General features: G+C 40.8%; 1 protein-coding gene across 1 annotated transcript; it reads right to left on the minus strand.

The window, feature by feature from the left end:
* Positions 1-321: 321 nt before the first annotated feature.
* LOC141441784 (uncharacterized) lies at positions 322-16,401 on the minus strand (the record flags this gene model as incomplete). Its single annotated transcript, XM_074106965.1, has 12 exons — positions 322-619; positions 4,400-4,517; positions 4,602-4,753; positions 5,381-5,558; positions 5,668-6,125; positions 6,873-7,013; positions 7,098-7,269; positions 7,594-7,743; positions 7,979-8,272; positions 8,347-8,467; positions 8,765-10,149; positions 16,140-16,401. Coding segments are annotated over 12 exons (3,729 nt in total), but the record flags the coding sequence as incomplete, so codon positions are not given.
* Between the last annotated feature and the right edge of the window lie 2 nt (positions 16,402-16,403).

Raw genomic sequence — 16,403 nt, forward strand, 5'->3', positions numbered from 1 at the left:
ACCCGAGATAAATCACAATGTAAGTTGCAAGTGCTTTTGTAAAAAAAATAATTTTACACATGCTACTTCTAATGACTTCATTACAACAATACTTCAAATATCTATGAACGACCGGTCTAAAGGTAACGGAGGTGAGTAAACAGACCTCGTGGGGAGAGGAACGTGCTTACATACATACATACGTTAGACAGCTCCGTGAGAGGAGTCGACTACCAAAATAAATTATTGTCGATCAAGAGTCGAGCTGAGCTCGCCGCAAGTACGGAACGAATAAATGCTTCCGACAGTGCTCGAGGCCGGGGTACAGTGTACGCCGCTAGACTAGGGAGGACAAGACATAGGCGTGTGCGCGTCTTCGCCGGCCTGCTGAGTGGGGGCCGGTGCAGCAGGTGCGATCTGGGCTAACGAGAGTACCATCGGCGCATCTGGGCGCGTGCGGTAGCGCGCGGGCGGCAGTCGCGGCGCGGGCGGCGCCAGCAGCGCCAGCGGTTCGACCGACGGCGAGCGCGTGGTCGGCGTCGTCGGCAGCGCCCCGCGCGCGCCCGCCGCGACCGCCAGCGCATCGCCCCGCTCCAGGGACCACTGCCGTCTTAGTCCCCTCGGCCCACTTGCCAAGCATCTACAATAACATTCAGCGTTTATTTACATAAATAGTAATTTCATCTAAGTAAGAATTGACGTGAAGTTGAGGACATAAATAAAATACATATCTATTCAGCTCTCTATCAAGTCACATATTAATACACATATTATGTAAACATCTAATTTTTTTCTCACTTTCTTTATTTAGGTCTTGTATTATTTTTCCAAGTTGATGGACTGGGCATATGTTGCGTGACATGCAGGAAAAATGGAGCAAAGAAGTCACACAGTGGTATCCTAGAGATGGCAAGAGGAGCAGAGGAAGACAACATACGAGTATAAGATGGGAGAATGAGTTAAAGTTAACGGCAGGCCCGAGCTGGAGGAGGGTAGCCAGGGATAGAAAACAGTGGAAAATGTTAGAGGAGGCGTTTGTCAAGCGACACACTGAGCTTAGAGATATTCTATAACAATACAACGGAGGAGGATGAGCTCAGGATAAAAAGGCTAAATAGATAGATAGATGTAAACATCAACCTTATAGTTCGTGTCATACTTAGTACTGTATACGAATTTTTGACGCCTCAGTAATCCTACTATAATAAATAAAAATAAATAAATACTAAATAAATAAATATCACGGGACAATTCACACCAATTGACCTAGTCCCAAAGTAAGCTTAGTAAAGCTTGCGTTATGGATACTAAGCAACGGATAAATATAATTATATCTATCGGCGCATGTTTCACTGACTCTTTTGAGGCATTGTTTTGCGATGCCACGGATGATTTCTGTGCTGAGAACCTCTCCAACCTGGTTATTTGATGGTGCGGTCGGACTGCTGGACGACGCGATTAAGCACGTGCTAGAGAACATTATAAATGCTCGCTTGAGTAATTCACAGTGGTGTCAGGCAGCTCTTCCTGTTCGATATGGCGGGTTGGGAGTGCGGCGCGTGCGTGATGTCGGTCTGGTCGCGTTTTTGGCTTCGGCTCATGGTGTGGTGAATCTTGTTGCTCGCATTCTTCCTCTAAATGGCAACGGGGTCTCTTTACCGTTTGTGTCGGAAGCTCTCGCGGGTTGGGCATCAAAGTCAAAGTCAAAGTCAAAATATCTTTATTCAATTTAGGCTATAACAAGCACTTATGAATGTCAAAAAAAAATCTACCACCGGTTCGGAAAAACCTCTGCTGAGAAGAATCCGGCAAGAAACTCAACGAGGTATATATATTTTTTTAAAACAGATTTACAATATTAATAAATGATATGTATACATCACAAGTATTTAACACAACTTTATTTTTAACACAGTAGGTTCGCTATTTGAAGGGATCGCTAATGCGGATCGGAATTATTTCCAAATATCCCTGTCCATGATATAATCATTAACTTTATAATACGCCTTTGATATTAATGTCTTCTTGACAATAGATCTGAATTTTGTATCCGTTTCATTTGTAATATTTTTTGGAATTTTATTATAAAAACGTATGCAATTTCCCAGAAAAGACTTTTTGGTTTTAGCCAGTCTGTAAGATGGAACTTTAAGCTTCCCTGTGTTTCTAGTAGCCTTTGGCTTATCGACGTTAGTGGGAAAATCACATATGTTCTTCCTAACATACATGATTATTTCAAAAACATAAAGCGACGGCAGGGTTAGGATATCTGTTTCCTTAAAAAAAGATCTTAAAGATTCACGCGTCTTCAAATTATAAATTGCTCTAATTGCTCTCTTTTGTAAGATAAAAATTGGCTCAATGTCTGCAGCAGATCCCCATAAAATAAGGCCGTACGAAATAATGCTATTAAAGTAAGCAAAATACACCAACCGTGCCGTCGCCACATCGGTTAGCTGCCGTATTTTCCAAACTGCAAAAGCAGCAGAGCTCAATCTACCCGCGATTGCTGTGACGTGAGGTCCCCACTGTAGTTTAGAATCGAGCGTTATTCCTAAAAATACTGTTGATTTTACAAATTCAATAGTTTGACCATTTAACTTTATATTAGAAACTGAATTCGAGCTAGATGAATTTATCAACGAGAATTTAATACATTTAGTTTTCTTATCGTTGTGCGCGCGCGATCAGTGGCCGGAAGATCGTGCTAGGCAGAGGCAGTGGGACGATATTAGGTGTAAGCAAACTAGTGCGGGTTTGTTGTGCGATGCTTCGGGCTTCAATATTGCGCGACTCAAGACATCTGCTTCTCCCGAGTCGGGGGCGAGGCTGCAGGCTTTGCCGTCTCCCCAGCTTGGCACTTTGTTGGATAACGACTCTCTCCGGATAGCTGTTGCACTTAGGCTGGAATGAAAAGTTTGCGAGCAGCATCACTGCATATGCGGGGCGATGGTGGAGGAGGATGGTCACCATGGACTTAGCTGTCAAAGGTGTGCTGGCCGGTTCTCGAGGCATCACTCAATTAATGACCTGATTCACAGGGCAATGGGTGCAGCTAACGTGCCTTGTATGTTGGAGCCTCCGGGTTTGAGCCGTAGCGACGGCAAGAGGCCTGATGGGTTGGCGTTGGTTCCCTGGCAGAGAGGGCGGTGTCTCTTGTGGGATGCAACGTGCGTAAGTACCTTTGCGGCATCACACCTGAGTCACACGTCGAGGGCAGCTGGTTCCGCGGCTGAAAATTCCACGCGGTCGAACCGCCTAAAATACTCAGCCTTGGAACCGACGTACGACTTTGTACCATTTGCGGACGAGACGGCTGGCCCTTGTGGGGTGGACGCTAGGTCGTTGGTTTGGGAGTTGGGGCGCAGGATGAGGGATAGAGGAGGTGACCCCTGTTCCGGGTCGTACTTGGTCCAGCGGGTCTCGTTGGCCATACAACGAGGCAATGCCGCTGGGGTGATGGGTACGTTTGGGCCAAGTACGATGCGGACGGGTCTGGAGTAGTTTTTATTTTATTTTATTATTTAATTTATTACTATTCATTTTTTTTTCTCGTTTAGGTTTTTTTTGGTATTTTGTATAATTGTTTTTTTTTATTACTTATTATTATTTATTTTTGTAGTTGTAATTAATTATTTAATTTTGGTTGACATTGTTTGGTTTCTTTTGATTATTTGTGATTATTTTGTTATTCTATTTTTGACATTTTTGTTTTATTAAGTTAGGATTTATCTTTAGTTTATTAGGTAATGTGTATAATATAACATTGTAAATTTTCTATTTAATAAATGAATGATAATCTATTATATAGATAGATACATACTTAAATACATAGTAAACACCCGACACAACCCCCACCCGAGAACAAACATTCGTATTTTTCATACAAATATCTGCCCCGACACAGGAATCGAACCCGGGACCTCAAGCTTCGTAGTCAGGTTCTCTAACCAATAGGCCATCTGGTCGTCTCAAAATAATAATAATATTATAAATAACAATAATATAATGCGAAAGTTTGTAAGTCTGTTTGTTTATTTATGACCTCTTCACGTATAAAGTGCTGACCTAATTTAGATGAAATTCAGTGTACAGAAATGTAGTTTGAGTACTGGGGAAGGACATGTGAATGTGATAGTTTTTATCCCGGAAAATTTCATAGTTCCCACGGTAAAGCGATAAATGAATTCTACGCAGACGCAGTCGCGGGCAACAGCTAGTGTAAATATATGGGCATTTCTATCTACCGTTATACCCGTTATATTATTTCTCCGACTTCAACAAAATTTGGGAAGTAGACTCAGTCCATGACTCCAAGCCGCAAAAACAGGGTATCCAGAGGTGCCCCCAAAATATTGTACGTATGTGTCCGTTTTGTTATAATTTTTTCTTAATATTTTTTGTAACAAAACGCACGTACCTGTAACGAGAATATGGCGCGCAATGGTCAATGGGTGTGGCCGTGCCGGATACACCAGTAGAGGGCACCTTCGGGGGCGGACTGCTATCGGCGGAAACGGCGCCTGATCGCTGCCACGCTGTGAAATGATAAAAGGCTTTCATAATTCAAAAGTCCATTTTAAAAACGTACCTAGCTATTGTTATGAATAATGTTGATTTACCAAATTTATCTGAACTGGTTGAAGCATCTGAGCGCTGCCGTTGGACAACCGGCTTAGATTTTTCACTTAACGGAACGCTTTCCGTTTGCGCCGGAGGCGTCGTAGTCTCACTATCATTTTCGCTATCAGCCTCAAATAAAACTTCTTCGGTCCTGAGTGAAAAATAGTATAAGTTAGTGCAAGTTTCTACACATACAAAATAATAATTCAATTTAATTATGATTGTTTTTTGGAGTATTTTTGTATTTTTTAATTCAACTCCAAATTTGTTACTTTTACGGGTATCCCGTGAAACCGTATCGAAAATACAAACTGAGACATGGATGCATGGATGGATGGAATTCAATGAGGGCTATCGTTTTTTGTCTCACTAGATGGCGCACTGTTGCGTGAGGTTTTTAAGTATGGCTTTCAAAGTCTGTTATTACGGGCGTGAAAACAAATTTAAGATTAAAATCATATTTAATACACCTTAAAACCGTACCATAAAAATATCGAGCATGCCACAGTGTTGCATAGTCCCCGTTTTGTTCGGAAAAAAGGGAGGACAAAGGTTTCCGAAAGACAAAACTGTCTCAAAACACAGACATTCATTGCCCCGGAACGCATATTTGCCATAATTAAATTCAGATATTGCAAAATATTCACAAAATTATTTTAATTTTAAATAAACCAGCGTAGCTCACCCAAAAACTATGAGATTTGACATTTCGGAGACCTCACGCTACACTAGCGCCTCTAGTGGCGAATTCATACGCGATAGCCCCCATTTAACTTACTCAAGTGGTGGAGGTGTCGGAAGTGGTTTGTCAAATCCTTCTTTACCCAATAGCCAGTATGTGTGCATAGCACCTTTGCCTTTGATTTGGGTAAGACCGCGCGATCTTAAACGATAACCACCCGCAACAGTCAGTCGCTCGGCTGTCTTAGCGGAAATCTGAATGCGCCATGCCGCACCTAAAGATACAAAATAAAAGCCGAGTAAGAATGATAAGTAATTATATTTTGGTATCAAAACCTCCATTACCTACAATTTACTTCTGTGAAATATAATAAAATATCTCACCTGTAGATTCCATACGTGAAGCTGTATTAACTGTATCGCCAAAGAGACAATATCTAGGCATCGTCAGACCGACAACACCAGCGCAACACGGTCCTGTGTGTAATCCAATACGCAAATGCAAAGGTGCTGTTGGCGCGTGTCGAATGCGGAATCGGCCTGCGAGATGCAGGAGATGTAAAGCCATATTAGCAATACTCTCAGCGTGGTCACGAGCACGATTAGGCAAACCACCGACGACCATGTAAGCATCTCCGATTGTTTCGACCTTGTACACGCTATACTGTTCTATGGCTGCGTCAAATACAGTGTATAAGTCGTTGAGAAGGTCTACGACTTGGACTGGCGTGGCGCGCGCTGCTAGAGCTGTAAACCCTACGATGTCACTAAAGTAGATGGACACTTCCTCGAACTCCTCAGGCTCCACGCGTAAGCCTAGTATCAGACGTTCAGCAACAGAACTGAAAAAAAAAACGATCAAAAGGTTTACTTAATTAAGTAAACGGTAGTGCCCCCGCCAAGACGAGCCAAGCGAAGCGCAAGGGCACTACCTGCCTTTTCTTGATTTAAGTTACACGATAGGTTACGCAACCTATCGTGTACAATAAAGGCAAAGTCAAAACCTTTTGTCTGATTTCCGGAAGGGAGCGGGGGGCTTTTAATAACAAGGATAAGTATAAGATTGTCATCATGAATCGTAATCATATTAAATAAAATGTTAATGCTTGCTCGCATTCCTTATATAATATAGTGCGAGCTATCACCAAGGCAAATGACAGGGTTCAGCTAGACAACACAGTAAGTAGATATGTATGAAGTAGCCTTTCATTTTAGGTAGGTAAAATAAAAGAACAAACCAGTATTAGCAAACTTAAATAAATAGAAGGAGTCGCAGTAACGCGTCATGTACAGTCGAACAAATTGAATCATGATCCAGGGTGGAACCTTTGTGCTACTAATTTCATGTTGAGATCTCATACTTTTGTCTAGGAAATCATTTAGTGATATTGATTATTAAAAGGTTCCACCCTGGGTCATGATTCAATTTGCTCGACTGTACGTTATCCTGTGTTTTCCTCATTCATACATGTTGTAGGTAGGTACACGAAAGGGTTAGTTTTTTAATTAGAAGAAACCTTGGTCCTCATCGGGCCTATACACCACACCTAATTGCATTATTTCTATTGCGTTATAGGCAAGTTTTATACCCAGGAAGCATTCTGTTGAGAAGTTGTTCCGTCTTTTTCTTTTCCATGTCCAACTGTTCTGTCCGTTCTTTTATGAGATCTTCTAGATTGTTGCTATACTTTTCAAGCATCTCAAACATAGAGTCAACTATATTGATTTTTCTGCAAAAAAATTACAATTAGGTTTAGCCAATTATTATGTTTCATAACGCGTTTAAATTCTTTCCGGTATCAGTGGATACTTGCCGTCCACGATGCATATGGCGAAAAACATCATGCAGAGTATGGAAGTCAGGGCGAAGGTCTGGAGACTCACTCCAGCACTGTCGCATCACACTCACGGCCTCGGGAGGTGCCGCGCCCATAGACACCGACGGTCGGATGAGAGGCGGAGGGCGCATTACTTTTTCCACAATTTCTGCCATAATAATTAAACTATTATTATTCAACTACTAGCTTTTGTCCGCGGCTTCGGCTTCGCCCGCGTGGAATTTGGTTAGATATCACGCGCTGTTCGTGCATTTTTCTGGGATAAAAAGTAGCCTATAGCACTCTCTGACCCATAAACTATCTCCATGCCAAAAATCACATTGATTTGATGATTGATTGGTCGCTCTGTTTCGACGTGAAAGACGGACCAACATACAAACACACAAACACACACTTTCGCATTTATAATATTAGTGTGGATTTCGTAACTTAATGAGAATTAATGGTAGGTACGATTTCAAATATGTCAAACCTTCTGGTGTGAGTGAGAGCATGCAGTATGGCTCGCCGCGAACTATTACTTCTTGCATGATGATAGCAAAGGAGAACACGTCTCCTGGTTGCGAGCCACGCCCCATGCCACGCTCCTCGCGAAGGACCTCGGGTGAGGTCCACAGGAGCTCTAACAATTTGTTAATAGCATTAGAGTCTGGGGCACAATTGTAGCTATACAAACTAAGACAAAATTAGTATTTACTATGCTTAGCTACCCTTATGTACGTTTATTTATCCAAGCAAGTTTTGTTTAACATAAGCGAGAAAGTGAAAATAATAAGATATTGAAATCACGTCAGATCAGTTTAAACGATTAAACTGCATTAAGTTAAGTTTTATTTAGAAGATATTATACATAATACCTCTAGCCGATCGCACTGGCTGAGACCATCCCTGGGCACGATAAAAACTAGGAAGTCCATAGTCTGTGATGCGAAGCACCCAACGCGAATCGACGACGCAGTTGCGTGACGACAGCCGGCCGTGCTGACGCAGCGGAGACGCGTGCAGGTAGCGCATGCCTTTGACCAAATCAGTGAGAAGAGATAGTCGAAATGTCCAATCCAGTTTGATATCATCAGCCATCAACACATCTTCGAGAGAACCGCGCCCGCATGCGTCAAAAACCAGGGCTGGTCGCACGTCGCATAAGCAACCTGCCAGTTTATAATATTCGGTAAACGGAATAAACTAAATCCAAGACATCTATAGAAGCAAATAATGAGTTTACCTATAAACGGGTTAAGATTTTCATGTCGTATGTTCTGCATTACGAGCAGAACATCTGTCGCTCGTCTTCTTAGTTCTAGGGAGCTCGAAGCAGGAAGGTATTTCATATGCACTGCGTCACCCTAACAAAAAGTAAACGTTCAATCACGAGGTAACAAAGGAAGTTGTAATGTTTTACATGTGTGATCCGCGAAAGTATTTAATGAGTTTATAGTTCGTATGTTATAACATTCTATACACTCCTTCTTGTATACATGTATATGTAGATATTCTATTCATCCATAATACTTAGTATGTAAACGATTAGAAGTAATGTTGTTCTACTAGTGCAGGTGACATGCGTGGGTACATAATTTACGATTTCAACTAGAAAAGACACATAATATTATATTACCTTACTTTATTACCTATTATTTTACCTTATATCGTATTCGGCGATCAGGGTTGAGTCGGTTAACGCTACAAGTAGACGACGGCGCCGATGGGGCAGCAATAGGTGGAGGGATCGATCGCGGTGACTGCTTGAGTAAGTCAGGTTTCTCCAGTTCAGGCCCTCCAAATTCGTGTAACTGTTGTAGCCAACATGACAGCATAGTCTCCATTCCTTCACCTACACGTCGTCGTTCGTCAGCCGGAAACGAAAAGTCACCAACCATCAGAACCGCATCACCACGTCTTTTTCGAAGTCGGCGCCTGGTGGTCACGTACCGAGTAATTAACGCTGCAGTCGTCGCTACGAACAGTGCGCAACAAGCAAATACTGCCGGCAGTATTCCATGAACATACTTGGGTGACAAGTCATACTCAGTGGCTGCGTGTGTTAAGCTCCAATATTCAAAATCGCAAGTTGAATTCGACACTTTCACCGTTGTAACCCAATCTTCAGTATCGTCAAGGGAGCGCGAAGATGTTGACACAAAGTTTGTGATGAATTTCCACTCAAAAGAATCATTCTTGATAATAATTCTTTCATACAAGTAACATCTTATTTCACTGCTCTCCATTCGAGTCTGTTCCGCTTGTTCCTGGCGATTGAGACTTTCTAGTATTTCGTCATAAACTATACTCTCAAAAGATTCTGTTATTACTCGTCCGTGACCCGTTGTTAGTAGAAATATATGCTGTTGATAGGTACCCAATTGAAAAAGAAACGGATTAATGTAATTGAAAATATCAACAACCGGTGCCGGTGTGGCAGTAGTGAGGGGCGCGGCGCCTTCGGCGGTAGGCGGCTGGGCTGCGGCGGAGTCACGGCGTAGCCGGATGCGATTCGATGCGCGACCTTGAACTGGTGAGAGTCGCGCTATGTCCTCGAACTTGTTTTTTTGGAATGTTTGTTTTGCGGACCGAGTGTTATTATAAGACCAAGGAAAATAATTTCGGAACTGATTCTCTAATGTGCTATTTTTTATAGTGTTTACGACGTTTTCGGTCCGTAAAATGTCAGCCGACTCCTGCCGTGTCCTCTTTTTGCGATAAGGCCTCGCAGTTATGTTGTTTACGAGCGCGTAAGCTAACGACGACGGGAAACTTTTCTCATGGAGAGGCCGGAGGTCGCTCGATAAATTCGGGGTTTTTGAAATATACGTTGATTTGTTAGATGTCAAATTCTCTCGCGTTTGTGGGTAAGGCAAATTTCTTAGAGCTACAGTGATATTGTTTATAGTTTGGTTGGTGTTGGGCATGGCGAGGGGCGCGTCCTCGTCGGCGTGCAGCAGCAGCAGCGCGGGCGCGCCACCGGTCCGCTGCGCCGCACGCAGCGCCGCCAGCTGCTCCGCGCGCCCCGCGCCGCATACCACCACCACTGCAAATAGGTAACCACTAACTTTTCTATAAGGCCAAATAATTTGGACGTAAACTAATTTTTTAAAACAGTTGCTATGAGATTAAGAAAAAGATAATTCAAGTTGAACCTGTAATTGGTTGACTTTAAATGACTTAGCCAACATGCTAGCATTTACATTACCTTAGTACTTGTCAACAGTTTTGAGAATCGGAGATTTATCTGCAAAGTTAGCTAACTGCAAGGCAATAAGGAACGGGTAGGCTAAAAATTTCAAATAAAAATTATTATAGCAAATAGTATTTTTTTCGTAATTATACCGAGAATTATCTATATCAGATATCTTAGGTTTGCACGTAGTACAAAGTTTCGAAATTATTACGAATCGCCTCAGATTGGGACTTAACGAGTTCCAGCCAATCGCATCCCAAAAATATTTATTTTCCGATAATATCTACGGTATGAGTATGTATAACAGAACTTATTTAGCCTTTTCTCATCAAATAGGTCTCAAGATGTAAAAGAATAAGATGAAAGTTATGCTTCATAACCAAATAAAATCCACCCCAATGGCAGATGAGAAAAATACCATCTAAGTTGTTGACAAATGCGTGCGTCTGGGACATACTACCTATCTGTTTAGATAGGCTTAACTTTGAGGACGAGGTGAACGACGAAACAAACTAAGCTGGTACGCATTCGGGACCTTACGCCTCAATGTTATAGTCAATTCATGTGGTTTGTTGATATTTATGGAACAGAAACTCGGTCTTTCGGAATTTGGTGGAATTGCAGAACTTTCCGAAACCTTTAGAAACCTTCAGAAACCTAGGTAGTTTTCCCGGCTAAACGTAACTTAACTCAAAGTCTCATATTGCTAGAAAATTGTAATTTGGCATGAGAAGGTAACTACGGAACTCTGCAATGCACGTGACGCGACATGCACTTTTATACTTTTATTAAAATTTCGTACCTAAAGATGCAGAATACGAGTAGATAAATATTCACTTTTAAATATTATTATTTAAATAGTATTAAACATCCAAGACCCGAGAAGAAACATTCGTAGTATTCATGCAAATATCTGCCCCGCCCGGGAATCGAACCCGGGACCTCAAAGCTTCGTAGTCAGGTTCTTCATCTATGTATGAGGGGTTAAATTTTGTCAACAACAAAGTTACATAAGTTTGTTGTGGTTAAGTAAAGTAGTTATGTTACATTGTTGGTTAGGGAACCCACAGAGTACGATTCTGACTAGCACTTGGCTGGATCTTTCATTGATAAGGACTAGACGCTATATCTCTTTTATAATAAAAATACCTACAAAGACTGAGACTGGCGTAGATTGAAATTTCTAGCTAAACATGACTATTTAATATTAACGGGAACATAATAGATAATGCCTGTCTTGAATGAAAAAGAGCTACGAGTATATCAAATTACTAATGGATTTATTTATGGACAATACCTTACATTAAGGTTCCAAAATATGTATATGAGACAATATTGTATTATTTATCCGGGCAGGTTAATACTCGTACAAAGGCCTCTGTTATGCCTAGGTATTTGCTGGCAATAATTCAATTACGTTTATTCTAAAAGCTTTTTCTTTGTTTCATATTAGCCAAAAACAAAAATAATAATATACCTAATCATTTTCGAAAACCATGAGAATTGGGTAATGCATGTTAAGAAAATTGATATTTGGCACATACTTACATAGACACATTTTTTTCAAGGAATATTCTACGCTGGCAAAGCCGGGCGCCACATTTAATAGGTATTATAATTCCACTGCCTAGTTGTTCATTTGCATTCACGGCTAATCTGCTTGGCAATTTGAAAAACAGATATTTTGAACCTTAGATAAAAGGTATACTTATAAACTTATAGCCTCATCAAGAATCTTAAGTACCCAGGTAGGTCTAGTAGTGGAGGCTGGGAATTTTCAGTTGAATGGAATTTTCACAATAAAACCTACAACGGAGAAAGTTTTGAAATTTTTAGAATATATTATTTTAAGTAAGAATTCCTTGTTTCCCTCAAAAATAATTAAAGACTTTTTTTTTAAATGCCATTATACGACTCATAAAGATATATCTTTAGAAAAATAATTTCTACACAGGAGACTTTTTATCCCAAGACTACTTATTATTAATAAAAGCTGGTTTTAAGAAATCACCCCTAAAAAAAAGAGGTTTTTTTTATTATTAAGAAAACGAATATAATTAATTCCTGTACTCACATACAAATTTCAATAATGGTGATTTTTGTATTTTAGTATTGTAAAATTGTAATACACAAGACCATAAATTTTCACCTGGGTGACTTCAGCACTTTTTTTTTAATTAACGTTTGATTATTTTTCACGCCGACGCATTAATTCTACAGTCAAGATTAATTTAAAATATCATAAACTGGCAATTATCGAATCGAGTATAAAAAAATCTCCGATGGATATTAAGAGGAAATCCTGTAACAAAATAAAAACAATAGTGATACATGGCGCGGTGGGCGGGGGGCAACAGCGTGGCAGTAGCGCTGGCAGCGAGCGCAATGAAGCGCTATCAGCGTTAAGCGGCAACGCGTGGATAGCAAAATAAGTTGGTACGTTTAATAAGTTTACATAGGTAAGTAGGTTATCCAGTTTCTCCTACTAATATTATACTCCGACCAACGAAGGTTTTGTAACCCGATTAATTCTCCCGCCTATGAAACTTGGCACATGATGAAAATAGGTAATACACATTATAATTATACAATAATCCAACAACTTTTTTACGAGAAGTTAGGTATTTTTACCTTAATATGAAAATCGTTTATAGCTCTCTGTGAATAATTCCTCAGTCTGAAATTATTTTTGTATATGTACCTATGTACTACTTAGAATATGTATGTAAAAGAATCCAATTGTTTTTCGACTTCAGAGATACCGCAAATTTAACTTTTAACATTTTGCATTATAACTTCTACTGAAAAATTTATCTGCTGATTTTTATTTTTTAATATGCTTTCCTTGCTTTGCTTTGCTATTGTGGCAAGGGGTTTCGTCTCGAATTTTTTTAGTGTTTTAGAATGCATGGAGAAAATTAGATACAACAGTATGGGGTCTATTATTAATGAGCAGGTAAATTTAGTTTCATCTCCCTTGCTACGGCTAGGCTCTAATTTCAGCAATGGTAGTTAATAAAACATGCCTTGACAGTAAATAAATAAAAATCAAGTTAGTTTTGAAGGACGGTTAAAAAAATTATTAATAATTTGTGGGTAGTTTTGTTTTGTTTCATAAAACATATGTGGGTAATTGGGGAGTTACAGTGACAAATTAAAACGGTGGTTGTGGTTCGTTAGTCTAACAACTGGTAGCATGGTGTACGGTTGTGTCACACTGAAGATGAGCTCTGGTTGAGTTCGAAACGCGTCAGTGTAGTGTGGTGGTGGTGACAGATGAGTTTGTGTGATTTGTGTGTGTTCTTACAGTGTGGAGGTGGAGGAACTGCATGAACACGCATATTTTTGCATAAGCTTAGCTATCGTAAGGTCGCGGGTGAGAAAGGAAATTCTTTTAGTTCATTGATATGGACCTCCGCAAAGTAACGCCTGATTCAATAAATTGGTTGTCAAGAAGTTATGATTCATAAACGCTTGCTAGCAGTCTGCTAGTTGTTGAGCTGCTGATAGATGGATTAGACGCGTTATGTTGGCCATCTTGACAAATCAAAGACAATAAAAATAATAATTTAAAAAATCAAAAACCCGACTGCAAAAGTGAACTAAAAAGATCGAAACAAGACAAAAAAAAAAAAATATCAAAAGCTAACATAATTGAATGAAAGAAATCGATACAAGACCAATCAAAACAAAGGCAAACAAAAGGCAAACAAAGACAAAACGGAGGCATGAGATTGAGTGATAGATAACAAATGCATGCCTACGCCTGCATTTCATATCATTGCATTAAATTTTGAAGGACTACCCTGGACATGTTTTAAATTAATCTGTTTTGTTTGGTCTTGTATCGATTTCTTTCATTCAATTATGTTAGCTTTTGATACTTTTAATTTTTTTGTCTTGTTTCGATCTTTTTAGTTCACTTTTGCAGTTTTGGATTTTTTAAATTATTATTTTTATTTACGTCTTTTCAGTTAAATTATTTACAAGTTTTTTAAACAGTTTCCTTTTAAAATTTAAAAGCACGGATTCATGAAAAATTATCATCGACCCGATATTCAACTAACGAAATAAATGCGTCCGTTCGGCACGAATTCTTGATAGCTATAGAACGAGGCCTAAATTATAAGCTGGGAGATTATTCGAGCGTTTCAACCGCCTCATTTTTCTGATCATATTTTTTACGAATTGGCTGTAGATTTTGATGTCGTGTACGATTATTTTTTTATAGTTCTGTATTTCTACCAGATAACTAAAAAATTGTATCAGAATGACCATTTTGTAAAATAAATATGTCCAAATAAAATGAGACGGTTGAATCACTCGAACAATGCCCAGCTATTTATTAATCCAAACGGGTACGACGTAGCCAAATATTAAAACCCATCATTATAACTACAACTGCAGTGTATATACCTAGGTTCGACGAATAAAAATATTGATTAATTGATTGATGATGTTTCTACTGTAACAGCGTCGCCCTGCCTGACGGTGGAGGGAGTGCTCGGCGACAGTCGGTACAACCGCTTCCAGTTAATTTGTAGTTTGGGGTCTGGGTCGTCGGCGAGTGCTAGTAGTGCGTTTATACTCGTAGAGCTACCCCAGAAAACTTAGGAGGCTGATAGGCCTATAACTGGAGATTGGCACGAGGTTTACAGAGTTTGTGGTTGCTTGATCATTTCCGCTGTTTTCCAAACAGAAGGAAAATGGGACTTCGATAAGCCTGCATTAAAAGTGGTGACAAGGAGGCGGATGCTGGTCTCGGATAGTAGTTTGAGCACCCGGTTGGAGACACCATCGGTGCCAGAAACTTTGTATGGGGCGGATGCCTTTCAGCAGGTCTTTAATCTCGTCCGCGGTGCGAGAGGCGGGTCCGTCCAGCGGTTTGAGAGATATGCGGTAATAAAGAATATTACATACTTACATACAAGATACGCGCGAAAAACAATACCTCTCCTTGCAGTCGGGTAAAAAATGGCCTCATCGATAATTTAAAAAAAAAATTGACAGCAGTAACAGCAAATTAGCAGGAAAAAAGCGAGATGTTTGTTTTCCCGCCATTTCCGATCCGCATGTTGTTTAAGTGCAAAAAGCCGTAATTATGTTAATCATCCTAATTTTATTTTTTTCATATTTATTGTTAGTAAAGTAGTAAAGTAGCAGTAATAAATACCTAATTTAGAGGATTTTTAAATACAAATTCCTGGATTTTTTAAAATCTTTGCGTAACCCTCCCTTCACTAAAAATATCTTCGGTATGGTTTTTTGCTCTTGTCAAAGTCAGCTGTTCAAACTTGTGGCGGCCATTTTGAGACTTCATCATCATCCCAGCCTATATACGTCCCACTGCTGGGCACAGGCCTCCTCTTAGAACAAGAGGGCTTGGGCCATAGTTCCCACGCGGGCCCAGTGCGGATTGGGAACTTCACACACACCATTGAATTGCTTCGCAGATTTGTGCAGGTTTCCTCACGATGTTTTCCTTCACCGCAAAGCTCGTGGTAAATTTCAAATGTAATTCCGCACATGAATTTCGAAAAACTCAGAGGTGCGAGCCGGGGTTTGAACCCACGACCCTCTGCTTGAGAGGCGATAGGTCATACCACTAGGCCACCACGGCTTTTTTTTTGTGACTTAGCAGGGAGATAAAGGAAGGTCTACGGTCCTCTAACTTTAGCAGAGCCTTGATCGACTGATTAGCGCTAACAGACGTTTATAAATCATGTTTTTTAGCATCGGGCCTTCAAGGAGCCTTCAAGGAGGCTCTAACTTTTTATGAATAAGGTTGAAAGTGTGCAGAATTATACTAAATATCATCAAATACCTTATAAAAAACTTACCATGTGGTCGCCAAGCAAGTTCTTCTAGAGATATGGCTGAGCGGCGTGCAACTAGGCCTGCTGCGGTGAGAGCCCTGGCTACTTCGCGGAGTGCAGCCGCGCACTCCTCTGTGGCTGGCGGCAGCAGGGCCCGGCGCCAGTGGAGGGCGGTGGCGAGACGCGCGGCGGCGGCAGCGCGGGCCGACAGCGCGGCGCAGGCGACGGGCTGCGGGCGCCGCAGCGCGCGCGCCGCCGCCGCCAGCGCGCCGCACGCGCCCGCACCCG

This window comes from Choristoneura fumiferana, chromosome Z (assembly GCF_025370935.1).
Source record: "Choristoneura fumiferana chromosome Z, NRCan_CFum_1, whole genome shotgun sequence".
NCBI classification, from domain to species: domain Eukaryota; kingdom Metazoa; phylum Arthropoda; class Insecta; order Lepidoptera; family Tortricidae; genus Choristoneura; species Choristoneura fumiferana.